A 23,633-nucleotide genomic window follows, 5' to 3' on the forward strand; every position below is an offset into this window, starting at 1 on the left:
TACGAGTGTTTGCTTTTAAACAAAAAGTAAAATTCTTATTACATCTGGCTGTATGATTAAAATAAATATATGGATTGATGGTCATCAGGGGAAAGCTTTTCAGAGAAGAAAATACTCATTTTGGTAGCACAGGTTCCATTTTGACAACATCGCATTCTTTTGGGTTTGGGAATCCTGCCCATATGAGAGATCTGAAAATCGGTATTTTGCGATTTGATATTTTGAAATTGGGACGTTTTTATATTTTAGAACTTGATGTTATGGTGTTTTGAAATGGAGTCATTTTGGTATTTCTGAACTCGCTGTTCTGGTATTTTGAAACTGGGTTACTTTGGTATTTTGGAACTTGGGTTAGGTTAAAATTCTGATATTTTACATCTGAGATTTTGAAACCTGGTTTTCTTTGGTATTTTGAAGTTTGGTTTTCTATTACTTTGAAACCGGTTTATTCTGGTATTTTGGAACTGGGTTACTTTGGTATTAGACCGCGGCTGCCGATGCAGCCTGGAACAGTGCCGCTAAAGCAGACTGGCCAAAAATCTCAGATGCGCGAGGCAGAAACATGCGTGCTGTGCGTGAACAGAGGGGCGCGTGAGGAGCGCTAGGTCGATAAGTACGGACGTTCGAGACCCAGGTGATGGCACCTGAAGCCCACGATACTTGGCTACTTGGGTAAAAAGAGCTACGAGGCCATCAAGACGTGAGGAAGGCCCGTGACACGGCACACTGGCGTTCAGCAGCACAGCGGCCACCGGCCGATCCTCTGCCGCCCCCGCGGCCCCGCCGCGGCCGCTCCGGCGCTCCCGCGCACGCGTAGCGGGGCCGGACGCGCGGTGACGCCACTGCCGGAAGCGCCTCCCCGCGATCGCTGCCCGGAGCTCCCGCGGGCGCCCGGTGCCGGTGCCGGCCATGAGCAAGCGCAAAGCTCCCCAGGAGAGCCCCAACGAGGGCATCACCGACTTCCTCACCGGTAGGTGTCTGCGCTCGGTCGGTTCCGTGGGTGGGAAAGGCCGCGGACTGGCTGCTCTCACCGCGGTTCTCCTGCAGAACTGGCCAACTACGAGCGCAACGTGAACCGGGCCATCCACAAGTACAACGCGTACAGGTACCGCCTCCCTGCCGCCGCGCCCCCGCCCCGGGGCCCAACCCGTTCGGGCGCTGACCGGCACTGTTCCGCAGGAAAGCGGCCTCGGTCATATCTCGGTATCCGAGCAAGATACGGAGCGGGGCTGAAGCCAAGAAGCTGGTAGGTGCTCGCGCCCGGGTTGCCGGCGGGACGATCTGGGGCACCCGGAGCGGGGACGAGGTGCCGGAGGTTCCTGGGAAGCGTGGGGGCAGCCCCGCTTCTGCCAGCGCCTCTTTCCGACACCCGAGTCAGAGTTCGGGGACGGGGACGAAGGGTGGCCACTGTGGGGGTTTCGCAGCTGGAACTGGGCGTCCCATCTGAGTCTTTGCCTGTAAAAATATCTTTCCCCTTTGCTCTGTTACTCCTCTGTTGATTCAGAGATCTTGAGCAGTAAGAATCAAAGCCTTGTTCAAAATTATTGCTTCGAGGAAACTTGCAATAGCCCTTGAATTACAGTGTTTATGCCATGTGTATTGTGCCCCTGAATTCTTGTGCTCTTTTATAGCCCAATATTTTATTGTGGTCTTGGGTGCCCCATAGTTCTTTCTGGGCTCTAAATTCTAGGGAGTTTTCCTTGCTTCCCCCATATAATGGTGATTTTGAAGTTAACTTGTTTGTACTCCCCCCCCCAATATTTAGGATGGAGTAGGTGCTAAAATAGCTGAGAAGATAGACGAGTTCTTATCCACTGGAAAACTACGCAAATTGGAAAAGGTGGGTTTCTTTCCCCTGTTCTGTGGTTCTCGATAGTTGCTTTCCTTGATAACTTGCAAAGTAGCCTGCTTGCTTTGCACATTTCTGTTGTTGTTGTCCCTGGAGAATCTTAGGAATGGTGAACGCAGAGTGTATGGTAAGTAAGAATCAAGGATTGAGAAGCTCAGCCAAAGCCTCAAAACCGTCTGTTTATGAAAATATGTTAGCTTACGTGATTGGCATGCGCAGGTCTTCTGTCAGAAGTGGAATTCTGTCTCTGGAAGGCCGTGGAGTTTTGTGCTTTAGGCCTGCTGTTCGCCTTAGCATGGATAGTTGGGCGGTTTTCAGGCTAGTTACGTGTGGCATTGTTGTGATGTGCCGTACTACCCTCGGTACTGTTTTCCAGTGACTTACAGTGAACCTCCAGACCGGAGCCTGAGCCTGACTAGGCTGTTTTGTCTTCTCAAGGCTTTTTTTTTGTTTATTGCAAATGGAGCAAAGAAGGATTTGGGTTGCGTTGTTTTGTTTTTGTAGATTCGACAAGATGATACAAGTGCTTCTATCAACCTCCTGACGCGAGTCACTGGCATTGGGTAAAAGTTTCTTGGGGTGTTTTTTCGTTTTTTCCCCCCCTTCTCCTGTTCATTTGATAGACTTATGAGCAGAATTTGGGTGATTGCAAATAATGAAGAGATTGAGCCTGAGCTGATGATGTAATGCCCCCACTGACACACTGCAGTCGTGATTACAGGATTGACTGAGACAAAAGGGTATAGAATCATCAATTACAGACTTTGTGGCACAGGAGTTGAAGTGGAAAGCATTAACTGAAAATGAGTATGCTGAAAAGATGTAAACAGCACAAGCAACCTCAGTCTTGGCCTTTAAGAACTGAGATAGTTATAAAGAATTCTAATGTCTCATTCAGTGTCGTAAGATTCTTACTGTTCCTGATGCCAGACTGCCTTGTCTCTTCGCAGTCCTGCTGCCGCTAGGAAGTTTGTCGAGGAAGGAATTAAGACTCTAGAAGGTAAGTGTAAATTTGGGGCCTCTGTTCATGCTCCAGTAATCTTTTTTTCTGTCAAGCTGCCTCTTTTACAGTGGTACAGTAGTAGCATATATGCCCTAGGTTTTGAGGAAGGTGTGCAAGATTGTAAAGCTAGTACACAGGCTTAAGGTATACTGTACGTATCCAAAGTAAAGGACGTGCAGGTTACGTGGAAGATAATGAGGATTTTGGCTCTTTGGTGGTCTATTAAGTCTTTCTCAGAAGTGCTCTGTGCATATGTGGTCATCCTATCAGCTGTTGCGTAGATAGCTTGAAATTCCCTGCTTTGAGGTTGCGTTCTCGTTAGGTATTTTTTGCATGTGTCATCTTTGCATTGGTGGAAACTTACTGTAAGATTTTTAGTCCTCGGTTAACTATTTTGTTTGGGGTTTTTTTCCTAGATCTAAGAAAAATTGAGCACAAGCTGACCCATCACCAGCGAATTGGGTTGAAGTAAGCTTTCTTGGGTGCAAGTGCTTGGCATTTTTAATGAGTCCTTCATACACCAGGATGTAACGTAAGATTATGCAGGCCGAGTAAGGTTCTCTTCTCTCTGTGTTCTATGTGCTTTTCAGCAGTTATTTAGAGCTTTTGTTTCATTGGGGTTGAAAGGCTTAGTCTCCATTCAGAAGGAAGTTAATATCAAGTTCCTCAGTTAGCTCATGGAGAACCACTTTAGTGAGGTTGTAGTGGTGTTTCTTCATGATCTGCATAGAAGTGGCCTGGACTGTTTCTTTATGTGCTGTGAATGAGGTAAGACCTTTGCATGTCTGAACTTGAGAATGCTGTGCAGAGTGTGTGTTTGTCCTTCAGTATTTGTCTACTTGAATGCTGCTTGTTGAGTGTCTGGTGTGCTGGTTCTGGAAGAACTACAGTTGTGTTTGTCAGAAGCTGCAAGTGAACCAGATGTACCAAATGCTGTTTTACTTGGCCTCTTTTTCTCCACAGTCAAGCAGCATGCTGACAATCTGATTTTTACAGTGGAAGGCAAATATGTCTGGAGCTGTATTTGAGTCGGGAGCTTCCATTTAACTCTTTCCAGAATAGGTCACCTCTGACCATGGGTGAGGGACCCCTTCCACTCAGCTGGTGGGCTGTTTCGTCAGGAACCTTTTGTATTTTCAGAGGGCTAAGTAAATATTAAGCAATTGGTTATATGGTAATACTACTCCCACCTCATAGCAGCTCTTTGTATCCAGTGGAAATACTGAAACCGTGTTCCGAGCGTTGTCAAACTTGCAGTTGTGAGTTTTTGCTGTTGCCTTGCAAGATGTTTTCTGAGATGTTTGATGAGAGTTGGGAGCTTTTGTAAGATGGTATTCTTTCCTCTGACATACATTTAATTGACTACAATTTTAAGATGCTGCCCCTGCCACTCTTTGAGATATTTTTATTTTTGTACTTGCAGGTATTTTGAAGATTTCGAGAAAAGAATCCCAAGGGAAGAAATGCTGCAAATGCAGGTAAGATCTCTTTGTTAAGAATGTGAGTACTGATGGCTGGTGAATGACTGACGCCTCTAAACACGCTTCTTTCCTTTTTACGTAGGAAATTGTGCTGAAGGAGATAAAGAAGCTGGACCCAAACTATATTGCTACAGTCTGTGGCAGTTTTAGGCGAGGTTGGTACGCTATGATCTTGTTATCTTTATTTTGGGATAATAAGCAAGACAAGTTACTCTGTGTGTTGTTCTTCTTGAGAGAGCCTATGCTGGAACCTGGCCTTTCCTGTTAGTATTGTCTTGACTAGCTAGTTCGGTGGTGAGACACATAAATCTTTGCTTCTCCACCCTTCCCCCATAAAGAGTAGGATGTTGTAACATAAATTGTTTGCTTTGTTTTTACATGAACGACATTTGTGCTTCGTTGCTATAGAGTGCAGCAGGAAAGCCTTGGATCTTTTCTTAGGTATGGGGTGTATAAACCTTTTGATGAAATAACAAGATTCTTTTACTATGAGACTTTTTTTTTTTTACTAATACCTAGAATAGCGACCATTTTCTGCTAGAAAAACATGTTTCCAAGAAGAGGTAAGATGGACATTCACCAACATTAGTATACTTTGCTGTACACAGAAGGATTTTTCTTTGCGTCTTTCTTGCCTAGGTGCAGAGTCAAGTGGTGATATGGATGTTCTCCTAACCCATCCCAGCTTCACATCTGAATCATCCAAACAGGTGTGTTTCTCAGATGCTGTGGATCAGTACTGTACCTTGCATATAGTCTCAGACTTGTATTGCAGCTTTTTGTGGTTTTGTATTTACTATAATATTAAACTCTTCTCTTGGATCACCATGTTTATTTTGAGGAGTTAAAATTACTTCTCAAGTCCGTGTATTATATTGCGTTTCTCTTGCAGAACTGGTCAATATGCTTGTTTTTATCCTTCTGTCCTTCCTCTTCCTGTCACACGCATTCCCCCACTCCCTTGAATTTGAGTGCTTTTATAATGCAGAACTGTAAAGCCAGCTGGATTAAAGGTAGACTGAGTATCTCTTTATGTAGCCATAATCATTTAGATGATAGGAAACTGTCCTGCTGCCCTTGTAATGTTTTGGGACTAACTCTGAAGTGATATTAATGACAGTGGTTTTTCTTCTTGTGTTGCTTCTATAGATTCATTGTTTAAAACCTGAATTAGATTTGTCATTTCCAACTAAAGGCAATCTCACATGGGGGTATTGGTGGAAATGGTTTTTATGTTGCACAACTATAATTTTATTAGCTTTTTCCTGGTATCATTGTTAGGTTTTTTCCATTTGGGTCAGATTTTGTGTAGAATAGTACATATAATTATGATGATGTCCTATACTTATATGAGCCTCTGTCTAGTAAATAGGTAAGATATTCTTGTTATTTGTGAAGTAATTTCTTCTTCTTTACTGTTGTTCCTAGTCGAAACTCCTGCGTCATGTTGTAGAACAACTAGAAAAAGTCCACTTTGTCACAGATATGCTTTCTAAAGGTGACACAAAATTCATGGTAAGAGCTTTTTTGGTGGTGAAGGATGTTGTGGGGGAATTACTTTTCCTGACAGAAGCTAGGATGAATACAAGATATGTTGCTTGGACTGCTGGAATTGGGGGTGGGGGATGGTGTGTCTGTGTTTGTTTTTTTAATTCTCCCCCTTGCACCTCGTAAGAACTTCTGCAGTTAACTCAGGGAGTCCCATATGGTAAGATGTCAGTATTTGAAAGTGTGCAGGTATTTGCATAGTTCTGAACCCTGCTGACATAACCTTCCTCACATAATGTCAGTTGTGTCTGTATTGCTGGATGTTTCCTGGAACCTCAGCGCAGCATCGCCTCTTCAGTTGCACCGGTGACCACTTCTGTTACTGTGCGTCAGGATCTTGGAAACATTTAGCTTTGATCTCGGAGCTATTTTTACCTGATTTTGTCTAATACATAATATACTTTTGTCTCCTTTTGTGTCAGTTTTGCTGCAGAACAGATTTAATGGATAAGCTACTAGACACAGGATATAATAGGGATTATGTGAGATGCCTAAAGCAAGTAATGAATTACAAGAACATTAATTTTCTTAGATCCCATGCTGATAGTGCAGGGTTTTTTTCTTTTCTTAACCTGCTGATATTTGTACGTACTGAAAACCCTGATAATAATTAGGACAGGGAAATGAGGAATCCTGCGATCCTTCCTGGTGCAATAAAAATTTAAGAAGCAGTTATATGCTACATTGAACAACAGTTCTCATAACAGTGTAAAATAGTGATTCACTGTATTCTGATGTCTGGCTGTCCTAGTAAAATATTTATTCAATTCAGCAGGGATTTATCTTTGCTTTCCAGGATGACTGAGGATTATTTAGAGGTTGTTTAGGGATGCGGAGGTAAAGATGGTTCTCAAATCTGTTTAATTTCATTTGAATTTCTTGCTTGCCTTACTTCCTCACAGGGTGTCTGTCAGCTGCCAGATAAAGAAGATGGAACAGCCTATCCACATAGGAGAATCGACATCCGGTACACACATCAAAAACCCCCACCCAAACCCCTAGTTTAGCTGTCTGCTACAGAGTAGGCATTTGCATCGGTTTTCGCATTCAAATCTCTATTTCCGTGTTCAGAATGTGACATTTACTGGGTTTCTAATGCCTTTGCAGTGTGGCAGCCACTGGACAATTGCCAGTAACTACAACAGGTTATTAGCAATAATGCTGTGTTTCAAATAATTATATTCTCTTCAGATTCAGAATTGTCCTATTTTATCTTCCTGCTTTGACACTGATTCTTGGCAGGAGTGCAAGCATCATAACCGGGTAGTGGCTGAACACCAATAACTTCGGGGTAAGGGTGGATGTGTTGAACCTTTCTTTGATATGCAGTTCCTTTCATTCTTGCATCTGGCTTGTGGGAAATTAATTGTACAGAGTTGCAGAATGTATACACATAAATACAAAGTAAACCTACAAGTGTCGGAATGACTGAATTCTAAATGGCTTGTAACTTTTTTGTTACGTATTTGTCCTAAGTCTGTGCTTCTGTTTTTTATTCTAGGCTTATCCCGAAAGATCAGTATTACTGTGGTGTACTGTATTTCACAGGAAGTGATATATTCAATAAGAACATGAGAACTCATGCTCTGGAAATGGGCTTCACAATCAATGAATATACCATACGTCGTTTGGGTGTTACTGGTAAGTCTGGGCCTTTGCACGGAGTATTCTTTCTAGTTATGCAGTTTGTGTGATCTTCTTCAGTTGATTGCAGTGTTTTGGAAATACTTCTGATAAATGCTATAGTTGGTGAAATTTTTCACGGTGTCCTTTTTGGTACTGGACACCATTACAGCAAGAAGGGGCAGCCCACTTATGTACAGACAGCTCTGTGGCACAAAGTTACCTCTTTGGGCCACCTAATCTGCTTAAAGTCTTACTGATTTAAAGATTTTTTTTCTGTGTCATGGACAGCACATACTTGGTTTCCTACTCTTTTCACAGGGTATGTCATATCCTTCAGTTGCTTTGTTTCGGAGGAGAGGTGACTCTATATACCCACACACAATTATGAATTTATTCAGCTGCATAACCACATGGCCCCAAAGTTAATTCATGACCTTGTTTCCTTTGATGCTAATGAGAATCAGTATGTAAACACTATGAAAAGTTCACAGAGGGTGGGGAGGTCATTCTGGGTGGGTTTTTTAGGTCTTTTACCTACAGCAGTTTTGTCTTAATCTTGCAGTGCATTTGGCATTTCTGAATGGTACATGCTTTCCACCTTTCAAATAGCCTGTGTAATTTGCTTGCAGGAGTTGCTGGAGAGGCCCTGCCAGTAGAATGCGAAAAAGACATCTTTGACTATATCCAGTGGAAGTACCGAGAGCCAAAGGATCGGAGTGAATAACTAACTGCTTGCCTGGATTTGTAGCCTAGAGAGGTGTTTTCATAGCTTATGAACATGTGAAAGTCCATAGTCTTACTTTGGATGTTACTGGAAAAACTGTATATTACTGATGTCTAAAGCAAGTCCATGGCACTCGTACAAAATGTCTAGCGAAGATAAATCCTGGGAGATTTCATTTTCATATAGTCACAGAATAATTGGGGTTGGTAGGGACCCCTAAATATCATGTAGTCCAGTCCCCCTGCCATAAGCAGGCCATCTTTGACTAGATAAGACTGCTTAGAGCCCAGTCCAATCTGACCTTGAATGTTTCCAGGGATGGGGCATCCAGCATCTCTTTTTGTATCTTATATATTTATATATGTAGATACCAGAATGAAAAAGCGGGCTATATCGTGAAGTACTCCTAAAGAGTACTGTTTTCAACTACTGTCTGTATCTCCTCATACCTGTGTGAAGTGTCTTGGTGTGGTGCTGAAGCTCACGATGAGTTGTTTGTGTAGTTACTTGTAAAATCTTTCAATATGGGTTATATGCTAAGGTGACCATTCTGCTGTTGCACGTGACCTATGAATTTTGCTACTAGATATGTTGTAGTGCCATTGATTGCAGTGCTCTGTGTTTCATTTAACTTGTTTGGCTTGGTCTGATTAATTGATGCACTGCTACTGCTCCTGTAGATTCAATCTGCCCTTTTTTATATGCAAACCTGTCAAATCTTATTTTACATACCTCCACTTTAATTGTTGGGAAAGGTAATGAATATTTTGGATGTGAGAAGAGGTCTCTTCAAGAATGCATTACTAGTTGTATTTGGGACAGGGATTTTGTTGGTCAACTTAAAACTTTTCAAAGTAGTAAACTGCTAGCTTCTGTGTGTTACAGAGCATGAGCATAGAATGTATTGCTGCTACTGTATTTGAATACCTTGTAGCAGTAAGGCAACCATATTACAGAACTGCAAGCTTGAAAAGATGAGACTATTTTGTACATAGTCAAATCGACTACTGCTAACTATATAACAGTTCTCTTGGTTTCTTAATGGATAGGCTCTTTATCGGCATCTATGAGGGCAGAGAGGATTATGTATTGTTAGACTACTTAACCTGGCCTGAATCATGAAACAGGCATAATACTATTTCTTATTTTTATCTGACTGAAGCCTGCAGAACAACTACATTTTTGACTTGTTCTTATACAAGGAGAGTTGATCAATTGTAGTAATGGAGATTATAGGCTGATGCTCTTAGTTATCCCTATATTTTCTTCCATTTTTCTTGTTGGGAGTTTTAATTCTTTTCTGGGAATATTCTCCAGTGTTAATGCATGCAGTAGTATGTAAGGTAACTAGAAGTTAAGTTGGTACTATGTGAAGTATTTTGATGTCTGATTGTAAAAATACATCTAGCTGATATACTTAGTATTTTCTTCAGTAGTCAGTAGGAATAAACAGACTGAATATTCCATCATGAATGTGTAATGGCATTTGATTATTGTTTTATTAGCTGTAATTTTAGGAGATCAAAAAGCAGTAACACATATTTACCATGTTTACAAATGTTTCCTGGGCAGCACATAGCATTACACTGATGCATTCTCCATCCTCTTCAACAGGTAGCTTGGAAGACTACTTTGTCTTGGGCCTTGATACAGAATTTGTTGGCTTTGCAATCTCTCTCCATGATACTGTGAATTCTTCTACATGCAAAAAAAACCCAAAAGGCTTCTTCAGAGAGCTTGCTTGTCTTCGTGAACTGTATAAATACACAATGTGTCCTATTTTTTTCTTTCTTTCCTTTCCCCACTCCCTAAATATCAGTTTGACTGGCTTTTCTTCTAGACTGCTTTACTAGACTGCAAGATGTCTGGTAGTCTTGGGAGGCAATAGCTGTGAACCTTGTGCCTATTGCAGGGAACCTGTGTAATTAGGCACGTACTATACTCTTGGTGGGCCCATAGGCAACCTTATTTATGTGCAGAATAACAGTTGGGCTTTGTCAGCAATACTGGCTGCACTGTTCTGTCAGTGTTTGGTTTTGTCCCAGTTGCCAAGTCTTGCTTCAATATTGGGTGAGCCTGTCTCCTTCCTTCAATTCAGGGCTATAGTGGCCCTTACGAAGGAGTTTGCGCAGTAGTTCAAAATGGGGCTGACGATGAGTTAAGGATGTTTGTAGGTAGGTTGAAGGGTTTGAGAGGAGCTTTAGTGCCCGCTAGAGTCTCATACCGACTCTGACAGGCTGGGTGAGGCAGGGCTGCCCTGCAGCTCCGTGGGCGCGGGGCCTGCGGCACTGAATACCTCCGCAGGCGCCTCCTCCGTGCCTCCCAAGCACCGATTTGTACCGGCCGCCGAGAGCGGCGGCGGCTCCGGCTGCAGTGCCGCCTTTGGCCGCACCGGCACGGGCCGGGGCGCGCTCCTGGGCGCGCTCCCGCGGCGCCGCCGTGCCTGGACCGCGCGGGGGGAGCGGGGCCGGCGGCGGGCCCGGGGGGCGGGCCGGGCCAGAGCGCGTGCGCAGCGGCGGCGGCGCGCACGCGGACGTTGGGGCGCCGGGAGCCGGAGCGGAGGCAGCGCGGGCGGCAGGTAGCGCCGGGGCCGGGGGCGCGCAGGGGACATGGGCCGCGGCGGGCCGGGTCCCGCGATGTCCGGCCGGAGCCCGGTGGTGTCCTCCGGGCCTCAGCGCGGCCGAGGCGGGCGTCCCCGGAGTCACCTTGCCGCGGCGGGGCTGGGCCAGTGGCCCGAAGGGGCGCCGACCGCTGGCTCCGGCGGCAATTGCTCGTCCTCAGGTCCACGGGCTGCCGAAAGGGGCACCCCCGGCACGCGGGCCGGCTCTGTCTCTTGAGACCGGGCGGCCGGGGGTCTTGCCAGCCGCTCCGGTTTCTCGGCCGGGAGGGACGAAGTGGTGGGGCGGCTGCGACCGAGTGTTCCCACGGCGCCGGTAGCCGGGGAGACGAAGAGGCGCCGGAGCCGCCCGCTCCGTTACCCGTTGCGTAACGCGGGCAGTGCCGGGGCGGGGGCGGCGCTCCCGGGCCCGCGCAGCCGCCGCCGCTCCGGCTCTGCCGCCAAAGGTGCGCGACGCCGGCCATGGGCAAGGCCCCGCCGCGTCCGTCAGGAAATGTGAAACCGGCCTCACGGGTATTGTTATTTCTTGTGCAAGGGCGGGGGGTGGGGAGGGCCAGCTACAAATCCACGATTATGGAGCGTTCTGTAATGTTTCCACGGGCTCCAGATCCTCTAAACCCACAGGTACGTATAGAAGCATAGAATATCCTGCATTAGAAGGGACCCACAAGGATCATCGAGCCTGTGTACTGATAGATAGATAGATAGATAGTGCAGGTTAGTTATTAAGTCACCGAACAAAGAGTGTTTGTATACTGTGTGATGTAAATTGCCCAAGTGCTTCATTTTAGGAAGGGCTTGCTGTCTGAAAGCAGGACAGTAGTGCTGCATTTGCGACAGGGAAAGTGAGTACATAGGTACGCAACTAAAATGATGGAATACAAGTGATAACTTTAGGACTTCCACGTGTTTTGCTCTCATCATTGCTTTATAGATTAGTCTTTCAGTCTTTTGGTATAAACAAATGGGGGATCAGGGATTTCTGGTGCTGGGTGTTGCAGAGAAGAATATGACCAAATGCATCAGCAGTAGGAATGGCAAAGAATTGCCCTTAAAATCAAATGAAAGGAGCATCTTTGATAGCTTTTCTCTTCCAGAGCAGGTGTGCCTTTGCATTCATGCAAACTTATTTTAGAAGAGGAAGGCTAATTTTCCACTGGGGAAGAGTTTTCCTACTTCTTTACTGTGGACTTTCTGATGTAAAATCTCTAAATTGTGGTAACTAACAAAATGTATCATCTAAGCTGCAATATTAAATGCCTGTCCTTTTGAGCTTTGTCCTCCAATGTAGCAGTAACAGTATTAGGAAATGTACCCATGTTAGCAAATTTAGTTTTTGTTGCTCTGTGGGTGCAGTGCAAAAGTACTCACTGATGGCTACTGGACAGTGTACCGCGATGTGTTTTATATTTTTCACATCTCTGAAGAAGCTTTCTGTGAAGTCACAAGTGCAGATGGAAGTGAGACTGGTTTTCCTTTGGGCTTGTTAAGTGCTGACGTCGTTTGCCACGTGGGGTCCCTTTCAGAATGGGTCCTGTCACAAAAGCGATGTTTCCTTGTTATCAGAACAGCAGTGAGGCTCCCGTGAGTTCTTTTTGCAATGTAAGACTGTGAGGCCAGCATATGTAGTTGAATGTAATACCTGGGGTTCAGTGATTCTAAATAATGGATTGGCTTTCATAACGTCCTTGAATCGAAGCTTGTTTTTGACAAAGCAACAATGATGCAAGGATGACTTTGATGAACATTCTTCAAAGATCTGTTAGTTCTGTGTTGGTGATGTATTCATAGACATTTATAAATGCTTTGGATATAGTTTAGATTCTATGCTGTTACAGCTAAAATTCTTACAGCTTTCCGTATGTTTTAGATCCAATGGCTGTCCCACCACCGTACAGTGACTTGGGAAAGTCTGCCAGGGATGTATTCAACAAGGGATATGGTAAGTAAGACGGTGATGATGGTTTGATCACCTTTCACATTTTTTCCTCAGGCATCTTGAAAATGCCAGTAAGAACGTGAGTACCTCAGAGATTCCCTAACATCTTATGGCAGAAAATCAGCAGAGGCCTCTGGAGTATCCAGCCCCTTTTGATTCTGAACTTTGGATATGTGTTATGAAAGTACTGCAGTGGCAAAGACTTCCCTTTGAGGGGAAGGTTACAAGTTTGACCCTAAGATGCACTCCAGAACAGTCTCTGAAAAATGCTGCACCCTTTTTTTACCTTCTGATTTTTCTATTTAGTCATGAAATCAGAGATACTGATGTAGATTGCCATAGGGGAGACCATGTGTGGCAATAAACAGGTTCCTGAGGCAGAGTGATCTTTAAGCCTATTGTTAAAGCTGGAGTGCAAATATTTTCATGGTATTTGCATTTCTCCCTTTTCTGGAAACAGTACTAGGAAGTGTTGATTTTTTAAAATCTGATTTTGTGTGTAATAAAGATTTCATTTGTATCCCGAATCCACATGCTACATAAAACTAAAATGCACTGTGGTCTGTTCTCTCCCACCCTGGAGTTCAGACTTTGCTAAAAATCAACTCAAGTTTCCTGCTTTGGTGTCAGTTACTTCAAGCTTTTCTGCTTTGCGCAAGGTATTTCCCCAGATTCAGAGCAGACAGAAAAGGAAGAAAGCAATAGTATCTCTGTATATGGCACTGATTGAAGTAAGTTGAAACATACGGTTTTTGGAGTAGAGGAAAAGACAAGTTTCCCGCCTTGCAATCAGAAATACAAATGTAAAGTAAGTAAATCAGAAGAGAGGGTTAACTGTGTTGATGGGTCCCAGACTGCAGGTAGCTATAAAAGGTGGAGATACTTGATGAGTGGTGTCTATTATGACTATAGATTATGAGGCCACTTACTCTGGGTTGTCACAATTCCTTCAGCCATTCTTCTCATAATCCTCATAACCATTGGTATGATCAACAACTGTTTAAACATGAAAATAGGCTGTTTCAGGTCGGTGTACCCTATCTGGCCTACTCTGGGTATCTTGGAAGTAAGACTTGTTTGTATGTTGCAGTGAAACAGGTGCTGTGTGCTGTTTCATTTTCAGGATTTGGAATGGTCAAGTTAGAGTTGAAGACCAAGTCTTCCAGTGGGGTGGTAAGTATTGGGGGCTTTCAACATCACCAGCATGGCAATGGAAGGACAAATTCCTGAACTGGTAACAAGTATTAACTTGCTGGCAGGTGTTGCTTCTCTCTTTCATTTCTCATTTTAAAACTCATAGCTGACTGAACTATTTCTACAATAGTACGTACCTGATGTAGCAGTCTTTTCTTTTCCTGTGGTGTGCAAGAATTTTCACTCATCTTGTTGTTACTCTCCTCCCTGTTCCCATTAACGCATCCCAAACGTGAGTTTTTTCACCTTACGTAGCTCTCATTTCTACTTATGAATGCAACTGAGTTTCCCTGCTGTTACTGGTTTTCGTAGGATTTTTAGTCCAGAGGGACTTTTATCCACAAGGTCAAGGGGCAAATAAGCACCAGAGTTTAACTTAACTGCATTCTCACTCATTTCCACTGTGCTTAAAATTCAAGACCTAATTAAGACTGAAAACAGTCCTTCTGTGGTACCCAATACATAGAATTTGAGATTTTAAGTAAGCTTTAGCATTCCAAGTAACAAGAATCTCTGTGGTCCCCATTTTAACGATGGAGAATTGAAGCTTCCTCACAATTTCACAGGAGGGCTGGCAAAACCAGGAATGGGTGTCCTAATGTTGACCTTTAACCACAGGCATATACCATTTACTAGATAATATTTTTCTCACACTGACTCTGAGTTCTCCACATCTTACCACTCAATGCTGTTCTGATTGGTAAGATGAGCTGCTTTTCAGCCTACTTCATAGCCATATTTGCCTTAGCTCCCTTCTTTTCTTGCATTCTTATTATGCAAATGGTGTAAATTCTTACTTCTGTATTACTGTATTCTGTCTCAGTTGAGCTTTTGATGATTACTTGCATTGTGCACCAGGAATGTGTGGGCAAGAGGAACTGTGTGGTCTCCATACTGTGGCTGCCTCCGCTTACTGACATCTCGTTGATAGGCAGTTTTCCAGGCTGGACATTTTCCTGGCTGGAAGTTTCGATTTTCAAATAATATGCTAATAGTTAATGATGCCATCTCCTGATTGTGATGGAACATGAACAACTGTATTAAGTTCTAAAATGGGCTTTTTCTTTTCCATGCAATTTTCATTGGATGTTTATCCAGTTGGTAAGAATAGTGACTGTTTTGACACGTTGGTTCTTTAATGCTTTGTCTGACAAGGCTTTCTGTGCTGCATACTGTCATTTGTAAACCGTTAAATTGTTTGTAGTCGTGTTGTTATTCACGCTGTGCAATTTGACTGTTTCCATAGCTCTAAATCTGCTGTATGATCCATGTATGTAAAGCCATTTGCAATCTTTGTCCAACAATCCACAACAAGAACACTGTAAAAACAGCGAGAGGGAAAACAAGATTGATATGGTATTGGTACAGTTGTCTGTTGCTTCAGGATTTGAGCTTGTTAGTGTTTCTGATGAGGATTCTGATACAAGAAAATAGAGTTTTGGGGATGGAGATGAAGTTAGGAACGAAGCATGAGATCTAATTCATACATGGATACTAACAGTACCTCTGATTGTTATGACACAAACGTGGATGTTTTTCCTGTGGACTTAGAAAACAACAGTGATACCTGTAGACCTAGAAAACCACAATGATAGTGTCTAGTGACTATAATTGTTTCATAGATTGCAAGTGGTTTTGCCTACTAAGTGCATGGCATTCCTGTAGATGCCGGGCACCATCAGCTAGAAGGACAATGAGAAGCTAAGCTTAACTGCTGGTGCAGACTGGTGTGTGACATGGAGCCAGAAGGAGTTTGATTTTTCAGCTACAAAAAATTCATGAAATGATGGTTTGGTGAGATGTTCTGGTTTGCATAGATAAAGACTGATTGGCAGCAGACTTCTGACTCTGTGGCTTCTGCTTCCAGAAGCAGATTGAGTCCTTGATGCCTGACAGAATGCTTTGGCTTTTGATCATAGGACAATGCAGGGTTTTCTGTATCCTCTGGCTTTGAGACAAGTGATTACAATCCCTCCTTTGCTTGATCTGAGAAAGAAACCAAGCTTTTTTAGTCAGTTACCTGCTCTAAGATTAGAAGAAAGTTACTTCAGTTACTTACTGAGTTCTGACGCAGGTTTGAGTTGTCTTTACGCTGAATTTGTGGAACCTGACGTTAGAACACTGTGTAGCAATTATCTTAAAGGGTAATCTTAACGCATCCTGGCTTCTGTCACGTTTTTGTTATCTGGCTAGATGTGTTGTTATAACTGCTGTGCTGTTGCAGGGGTGCTTTAGCTTAAGCAAGTCTGCCCCCCAGGCCAGCAGTGTCCCTCACAGCCCCAGCCTGTGTGTAAGGAATGTGACCTGGCTCCCTAGCACTTCACAGCCATTTAAAGACAGTCTTTGTATCCTTGTATGCGTTGCAAAGTCCAGAATTGTGAAAGTAATGTGCACAGCATCCAGGAATACAAACCTGGAATTAGAAGGATCTCAAAAGTCAGGGTTCCAAAGCTTGGATATGTTGGCAATGGATCCTGCCATTTCTTAAGTACTGTATCTTTCAATGTTGAAACTTCAAGAGAGACGTAACTTGGAAATGTAGTGACAGATTATTTGTTGTTCTTCAAGGAAAATATTTGGGAGATGAGGATAACAAATGAGAGCAGTTCTCAGATGCTTCTTAAAACCTAACTCATACACCTTGAGCTTACTCTTGCAGCAATATGCCTATTTGCTGCTTAATACTCAGCTGCGCATGAAGCACTGAGTAGACCTCTTGAGCTATTCCAGGAGAGACGTATATTGAGACTTCAAGTCCACTAAATAACGGGAAGCTCTGATGTGCGGAGGACTGGCCGAATAGCATGTTACAGAATACATGTCACACAAAATTCAAAGTGGTTGGTTCCATTACACGACTCAGTGAAGGACCAGCCTGACAGAGAGATGTCAGGGTGCTGTGGGGGTCACGTTACTTTCTGATACTGTAAAGGAGGAAAGGTCTACAATTTGAAGGTGCCTTATGAAGGGTGACTTAGCTTCTGAAGTGGAGTTACTGGCTGATGTAATGAAAGAGAAGTTGTTGGGGATGGTACTAAAGTCATCACCACAGTATATGAAGAGTCTAAATGACAGTAGCATAAATGGTAGGGGGAACCATAATGTTAGGGTGCAGTAGTCGGTGTGAAAAGCATCAGTTCTCCAAAAAACATTTTCACTGCTGAAACACGGGCAAAAAAATAATTACAATGAAGAAACACACAAAATGTTTGGAGAAATGTGAGAAAAAACTCTTTTTTTTTTTTTTTCTTCTTTTTGCTATTCATCTAACAGTGTAACTTGAATGTAGGATTGCTTTTCCTAAGGGGGAGCGGATTTCCAGGACTGCAGCAGGTGCTTTTTCATCCACAGTTGGGACAGTACTAGTAAGATGATAAAGGGAATTAGAAGAGATTGTGAGGAAAAATCCAGGAATATATACAGCTTTGTATCCTAAGCAAGTATCTTTTTATATCTGGGTATGGATTCACTTGAGGGTACAGGAATGTTGAAATAACTGCTGCTTTGACAAAAAAAAAAAAGAAGTCAGAAAAAGGATTTTTTTGACAGATAAGCTAGGGGAAAAGTGTGGTAAAGTTAAGATTGGGGGGAGCAAGTAATCAAACTGCCATGACAAAAAGTAAATGAAGGTGTCATGTCTTTGTGTAATAGGGCTTTTTCCAACCTAGGCAAGTTCCAAGGCTCTATCAGTACACCTCAATAAAAGAAATATTCAGAACCGGGATGCCAGAAGGCGTAGCATTTTGTGACGCAAAAGAAATTATTTTAGGCGGGGATAGTGAAGAGGACAATGATGATTTTGAGGGTTCTGTCAAAAGGCCTAAGGGTGTGAGTGCTGGCACTTGACAAGTGGTAAAACTGAGTGTAATTAAATATAAAGGCTGCTGAAACTCATGACCCTGTGATTAGCTCAGTCGATCGGAGCATGGTGCTAATAACGCCACGGTCGCAGGTTCGATCTCCGTATGGGCCATTCACATAAGAATTGGACTCGATGATCTTTCTGGGTCCCTTCCAACTCAAGACTGTTTTGTGATTCTGTGATACTATGCTCTTGACAGGAATTCACTGCAACTGGTTCTTCCAACACGGACACAGGCAAGGCTTCAGGCAGTCTAGAGACCAAATATAAGGTCAAAGACTATGGACTTACATTCACCCAGAAGTGGAACACAGATAACACATTGGGAACAGAAGTTTCTGTGGAGGATCAGGTAAGACCAAATAGATACTTTGGAAATGTTCCTGCAACTGGTATGAGAAAGTGTTGAGTTGAACAGAAAACATTGGAGAATGAAAATTGCACAAAAGAATCTGGAGTACTAAAAGAAGCTATATATATTTGCAGAACACGCAGGCTGGGAGTGGGGGGTGCTGGCATTCTCAGAGCCGTGTGCTGCTAGGTAATGATTTGGGGGTACAGTTACTGCAGTTACAGGTGTGTGGAATTACCTAGCTGATTGAATGAACCTAACCATGTAGAACTGTCACTGCTGCAGTCATGCAGGGAAACCAAAGACAGGTCTCATAATTTTAAGTGCTTTAATGTGTAAGGACTTAAGTTTGGCTGCCTTGAGATTGAATATATTTTGTAAGGTTGAAGAGAAAGATGAGTGTTTGCAGCTTGGCGCTCCTTACGCAAAGGACTGCTAGCATACAGCACTCTCAAAACACGGTTCTTTTGGACCTTAATAGGTTTATGCCTTTCACTGAATGCCTCAAGTACAAGGTAAAGATGCCAAAGATAGTAAAAATTCTGTAGTGCTGTCTGCCACGTATGGCCATTCATGTTTGTACTTTTACCCGTGCTTTGAAATGGAAAATGCTGTCTGAGCATAACAAAGGTGGGGGAAAATGAGACGGTTATACACTTTGGTTATACGCTCTGTCTTAACAGAGTATCTGTAGATTATGAGAGAAATTTTTGAGCTACTGTATGGATTGCTGGAACTATAAAGAATAAGCAAACGTGAACTGAGTAGTTTTCTTTCTGTCATTATTCTGTGAATAATTTCTTGTTTTCAGCACTAGATGTGTCATCTTCCTGTATGTAAAAGCATACCCACCAAGTCTGTGCTGTTAAAGGGCTTCGTTGTGGGAAGAAAAAGTTCTATTTTAATGCTTCATCATGCAGCATCTTCAGATTTTGTTGAAAATCATGAGGGAGACATTAGGGTTGTATTTTGCTTTCTCTTTAGACAGGAAGTAGAGTTCTAGTAGTGGAATACAACAAATTATGTTTCAACCGATTTTTGAGCAGATGTCTATTTTTCTTTGCAGTTGGCTGAAGGATTGAAGGTTGCTCTTGACAGTACATTTGTACCAAACACAGGGTAAATGTTTTCTATTGCCTTTATCTAAGGAATGCTAGAATTTCCCATAACTTCTAAAAATACTTACTCTGCTCATTGTGTAAATGCTCAGCACTTACTGGAGAAGATTCTGCAGTCACTGTAGAATCTTCTGCAGGCAGTGGATAATACTGAACTCAGAAGGACAAGGTCTGCTAGAAAGCATTCTTCAGCTTTTTGGCCAGTGGCAAATTTACTGTTTTGCAGTAGGTACTAGATCTCTAACTGTCCCCTTAAACAACTAGGTCTTCATGGTGTTGACAGTCCTAATGCTGTCAACTCAGTAAACCAATTTTTTTTTTTTGCTAATGCTTTTGGCCAGATGTCTGTGCACAGTTCAATGAGGAGGTAGAATGGGCAGTGGAATAGCACTTAGCTGTCTTTCTCAATTCTCATGTGCTTAATTTCGGTAAGTAGTAGAGCAAAGGAGGGGTGTTTATGTCTGAATAACGCACAAAGCTTGTGCCTGCTTTGCAAATAATGACTGGTATTTATTTATTGTTGGGGAGAGCCTGTCAGAAGAATCTTGAGTTTGAAATACTGCTTGGATATGAGGAATTAGAAGCTAAGTCAAAAATGAGACCCCAGGCCTAGGTGTGAGTAACAGGCACACTTCTGTCTCTTGAGTGGAAGAGAAAGGAGGTTGGGGAGAGAATTAAAGAGGTGGTAAAGTTTTGTCATAGTTGTGTTTGAATTGGTAGCAAAATCAACAGAGACATGCATTGGAGAGAGGAAGAGGTATCACAAGAGGGACAGAGAAAGGCTGACTAAGTGGATGATGTCTGGAGGATGAAGAAATCCGTTTTCAGTAGAGCAGACTGGTACCCAGCAGCGAAGAAAGGAAAGCAAGCACTGCGCAAAGGAAGGAACAGTGGGGAGAACCAAACAGACAAAAAAATCATTGAAAGACAGGTGTTGCTGCAGGGTTATGGATGCTCATGAAAGAAACTGATGATGCCTTAACACATGATGCTTGCGGGGAAAAAAAATTGAAACCGGATGGGTTTTAAAGCATTACGGAGAAACGATTTTGGGTTTTTTTGCTTCTTGAGGATTGTAAGGAGTTTGAGGTGGTAGGGGGAAAAGTGGCACCATGTGAATATACGTAATACCATTATCCTTATTCCATGCCCTCTTCATCAGCAGTTAAGTTTTGAGTAGGAATTACAGTAGTTTCATTAACTGGCCGTAAAGGAATATATATCGGAATAAAACTACATACATTATATACTTGTATCCTACTGCAGATAAAACGGCTTGTTTCTCTCTGCAGGAAGAAGAGCGGAAAGTTGAAGACCTCCTACAAAAGAGATTATGTACATCTAGGCTGCAACATAGACATTGATCTCTCTGGACCAACCATTTATGGCTGGGCAGTGTTGGGCTATGAAGGCTGGCTTGCTGGCTACCAGATGGCTTTTGATACAGCCAAGTCTAAGCTTTCACAAAATAACTTTGCCTTGGGATATAAGGCAGGAGACTTCCAGCTGCACACTAACGTGTAAGTATTACCTGAGCCTAGAAATACATTATCAGAGGAGCAAAAACTGTAGGAGTAGTTAGCAGTAATGGCCTTAGGTCAAAGGTGGGTAAATGGAAGGGGATGCTGATTTGTTTCAAATTAATTTATATTCAGTGTTTTCATTTTCAGTACAACTAAAACAGGGGTAACTTCCCAAGTCTTGGCTGTCTTGATACCTTGTTTCAGAGTGATTTTGGGGTTTGTATATCTAAGATGGTGATGTAAAGCCACTTTATGTTAATTTGTAATTAAAAGCTGTGAGCTTTAACTTCTGTTATGGCACTAGGCAAAAGAGCCTTCAATTAAACTACTGTACCTTCTCCCTCTCTCCATCAGACAGAAGGTTTCTCCCCCCAGAAATGCCCAAGGTGAAGGAGAGAGGCATGTGTTGCCTTGTGTTTGTCTCCAGCTGTCATCACTGTGCAGCTCTAGTCTTGGCATTCAGATGCTTTGAAGATGGTGTATTTAAACAACTGTAATGCAACAACGTTATTTTCAGTCTTCTCATTCCCATAATTGAAGTCTCCTGTATTGTTACTGAAGTCTCCTTTATGTGTTACTGCACACTGGCTTACTTGAGACAAGCAACCAGGTTATCTGGGTGTGGGGTTTGTTGGTTTTGGTTTTTTTGTCAGAACCTCAAACTGTAGGTCTCTGGCCATTGCAAAGTCTTCTTCCATTCTGCAAGCAAAACATGTTTTGTGTAAAAAAGAATATAAGCAGGAGTCTGCCAGCTCCAGCTTCGAAGTAGTGAGCCTGCGTTCAGGGAAGTATTGGATCTCTTGGTTCATTTTAGGAGATAATGATCAAATGACTGTGGGGATGGGTTAATCTAAAGAGTTACTGAACAAGGCAAGGCTTGACATACTTGCATCTATTACAAACAGGAATGATGGCACTGAGTTTGGTGGGTCTATTTATCAGAAGGTTAATAACAAGGTTGAGACATCAGTCAATCTTGCATGGACTGCTGGCAGTAACAACACACGTTTTGGTATTGCTGGAAAGTACCAACTGGATGAGAAGACTTCCATTGTGGTAAGAATTTTGTTACAGAAATGAGTATTTCAAGCTCTCCTAAATACTGAAAATTTGTGTTATGAAGCAGTTGCTTTAACTAGTTACTGAGGAAGTACGGTAGATGGCAAACTGTGGCTTCTGTTGTGGTTCAGATTTAAACTTGGACCTCACACATCACACTTGTGAAATCATGGGGGGAAAAAAATCTAAAATACAATTTTGTCCGTAGGGAAATAGTCCAACTAGTGTGCTGCAAAATGTATTTTAAAAGGTAATGAGAGGACGCAGTGTCCTTTTAATTCTTAAATCCATAACGTGAAACCATGTTATAGTTACAATGGTGGAAATTCAGCTGAGCTTACAGCCTTCTCCTAACAGTAAGTTAACCCTTGAATGTTAGCTGACGTGTGTGTGTTTTAATACTAAGAACTGAAGTAGTGAGCATTTATGTTTCAAAACAACAATTAGTTCCAGGACCATTGAACCAAAATTAAAGTTGAGAAATACTACTGTAAAGAGCTCAAAACTTAGTAATGCAAGAAGGGGATTGCATATCCATTTATTGCTCATTAGAAGAAAAAAGAAAATCACTCCTGAGTGATGTGAACAAGACAGGCTCTGAGGGACTGTAGTAAGTAGCTCTTTAAAGGATATAGAGACATAATAGAGGGGGCAGTGAAGAACAGTGTGGCATTTTGTGTAGGCAGAATTGGACCACCATTTGCTTAAACTGGAAACTCCTGAGAAAAGATTGGAACATGCTTCTAATTGAGGTTGGTCTACAAATAGCTGAAGAGCATTAATGCATAAGCCACCTTCTCAGGGCACTGGGACACTTCTGTATGAATACTTAAAAACAGAGTATAGATACTGTGATTTTTTTTCTTGTAGGCTAAAGTGAACAATGCCAGCCTCATTGGAATTGGTTACACTCATGCCCTGCGACCTGGTACGTAATTCTCACTGGTAGCAGCAAATAGTATTAAGAACAGAAGAGATGAACAAAGGAGCTAGAAGTCTTTATGCAGACTCAGAGGAGTAAAGGATGTGTATGTACACAAGTTCCTGCAGCAACTAAGCCACATTTAGTGAGGTCAAGTACCTGAGGGAGAGCACTGTACAGGGATCTCAGTGTATGATGGTTCTCATTACTTGCTTTTGTAGGTGTAAAGCTGACCCTCTCAGGCTTGATTGACGGCAAGAATTTCAGTGCTGGAGGTCACAAAATTGGTCTGGGATTTGAGCTGGAAGCTTAACACAGCTTTAAGTAAAACAACTGGTGGTGCTCTGGAAGATGAAGGAAAAGTGTACCCAGTGCATTTCAGCCTTAATACTACTCTGAAATTTGAAGAAGTGTGAACTTTCTACTCTTCCCAAGAATGACTTTAACCTGATGCTGAAGTCCAGAGAGTGCCAGCACAACAAAGAAAGACACTTGAAGGCGTGCATGGAAGTTGTGATGTTTGTGCCACATTTCAGTTTTCCTGTATTTTAAATCTGTTCCAAAAAAACCAGAAGAAAATCCAACCTCTCCCCATTATTGTATTGCATTTTGCATGTCCTATACTTCACAGCCTTTTATAAAAGGAGGTCTCTGTGCTGTAGTGGAAATTTGGGGTTGCAGCAGAATGAAATAAATTGGTCACAGAACGTAAGGTTGGCATGTCTTGACTCTCACCAAAGTTCCATCAAGCTGGTGGTTTTTTGGGTTTTTTTTTTCTTTTCATGAAACTTTAAGCATGGTTAATAGATAATCTGC

General features: G+C 42.7%; 2 protein-coding genes across 6 annotated transcripts; both read left to right on the plus strand.

Annotated features, from left to right (window-relative positions):
• Nucleotides 1–832: 832 nt before the first annotated feature.
• Nucleotides 833–10,061, plus strand: POLB (DNA polymerase beta). 2 transcript variants are annotated; one of them, XM_039564289.1, is made up of 15 exons: nt 833–970; nt 1,048–1,105; nt 1,180–1,246; nt 1,766–1,840; nt 2,354–2,412; nt 2,800–2,849; nt 3,269–3,320; nt 4,276–4,330; nt 4,416–4,488; nt 4,973–5,043; nt 5,762–5,848; nt 6,784–6,848; nt 7,383–7,522; nt 8,137–8,264; nt 9,846–10,061. In XM_039564289.1, the coding sequence occupies exons 1-14, from the start codon at nt 910–912 to the stop codon at nt 8,229–8,231; spliced, it is 1,008 nt and encodes a 335-aa protein (XP_039420223.1). In that variant the 5' UTR covers nt 833–909; the 3' UTR covers nt 8,232–8,264; nt 9,846–10,061. The 2 variants fall into 2 exon arrangements, with proteins under 2 accessions (XP_039420223.1, XP_039420222.1); XM_039564288.1 differs by lacking the exon at nt 9,846–10,061 and having other exon boundaries at nt 8,137–9,704.
• Nucleotides 10,062–10,745: 684 nt separating this feature from the next.
• VDAC3 (voltage dependent anion channel 3) lies at nt 10,746–23,529 on the plus strand. Of its 4 annotated transcripts, none has more exons than XM_039564272.1 (10): nt 10,746–10,809; nt 12,719–12,790; nt 13,911–13,960; nt 15,080–15,082; nt 18,043–18,195; nt 19,262–19,314; nt 20,606–20,833; nt 21,742–21,892; nt 22,766–22,823; nt 23,039–23,529. In XM_039564272.1, exons 2-10 carry the CDS (start codon nt 12,724–12,726, stop codon nt 23,128–23,130), a joined length of 855 nt encoding a protein of 284 aa, XP_039420206.1. In that variant the 5' UTR covers nt 10,746–10,809; nt 12,719–12,723; the 3' UTR covers nt 23,131–23,529. The 4 variants fall into 4 exon arrangements, with proteins under 4 accessions (XP_039420206.1, XP_039420208.1, XP_019146756.1 ...); XM_019291211.2 differs by lacking the exon at nt 10,746–10,809 and adding an exon at nt 11,340–11,361; XM_010408330.2 differs by lacking the exon at nt 10,746–10,809 and adding an exon at nt 11,451–11,472.
• The last annotated feature ends 104 nt before the right edge of the window (nt 23,530–23,633 follow it).

This window comes from Corvus cornix, chromosome 22 (assembly GCF_000738735.6).
Source record: "Corvus cornix cornix isolate S_Up_H32 chromosome 22, ASM73873v5, whole genome shotgun sequence".
In the NCBI taxonomy this organism is placed as follows: domain Eukaryota; kingdom Metazoa; phylum Chordata; class Aves; order Passeriformes; family Corvidae; genus Corvus; species Corvus cornix.

Excerpts from the sequence above, each read along its gene's own strand:
- VDAC3 (XM_039564272.1), top strand. The coding sequence starts at position 12,724 with ATGGCTGTCCCACCACCGTACAGTGACTTGGGAAAGTCTGCCAGGGAT. Across the intron at positions 18,196-19,261 it reads AAGTTTCTGTGGAGGATCAG|TTGGCTGAAGGATTGAAGGT; the intron begins GTAAGACCAAAT and ends TTTTCTTTGCAG. Across the intron at positions 20,834-21,741 it reads TTCCAGCTGCACACTAACGT|GAATGATGGCACTGAGTTTG; the intron begins GTAAGTATTACC and ends TATTACAAACAG.
- POLB (XM_039564289.1), top strand. The coding sequence starts at position 910 with ATGAGCAAGCGCAAAGCTCCCCAGGAGAGCCCCAACGAGGGCATCACC. Across the intron at positions 4,489-4,972 it reads CTGTGGCAGTTTTAGGCGAG|GTGCAGAGTCAAGTGGTGAT; the intron begins GTTGGTACGCTA and ends TTTCTTGCCTAG. Across the intron at positions 6,849-7,382 it reads CATAGGAGAATCGACATCCG|GCTTATCCCGAAAGATCAGT; the intron begins GTACACACATCA and ends TTTTTATTCTAG.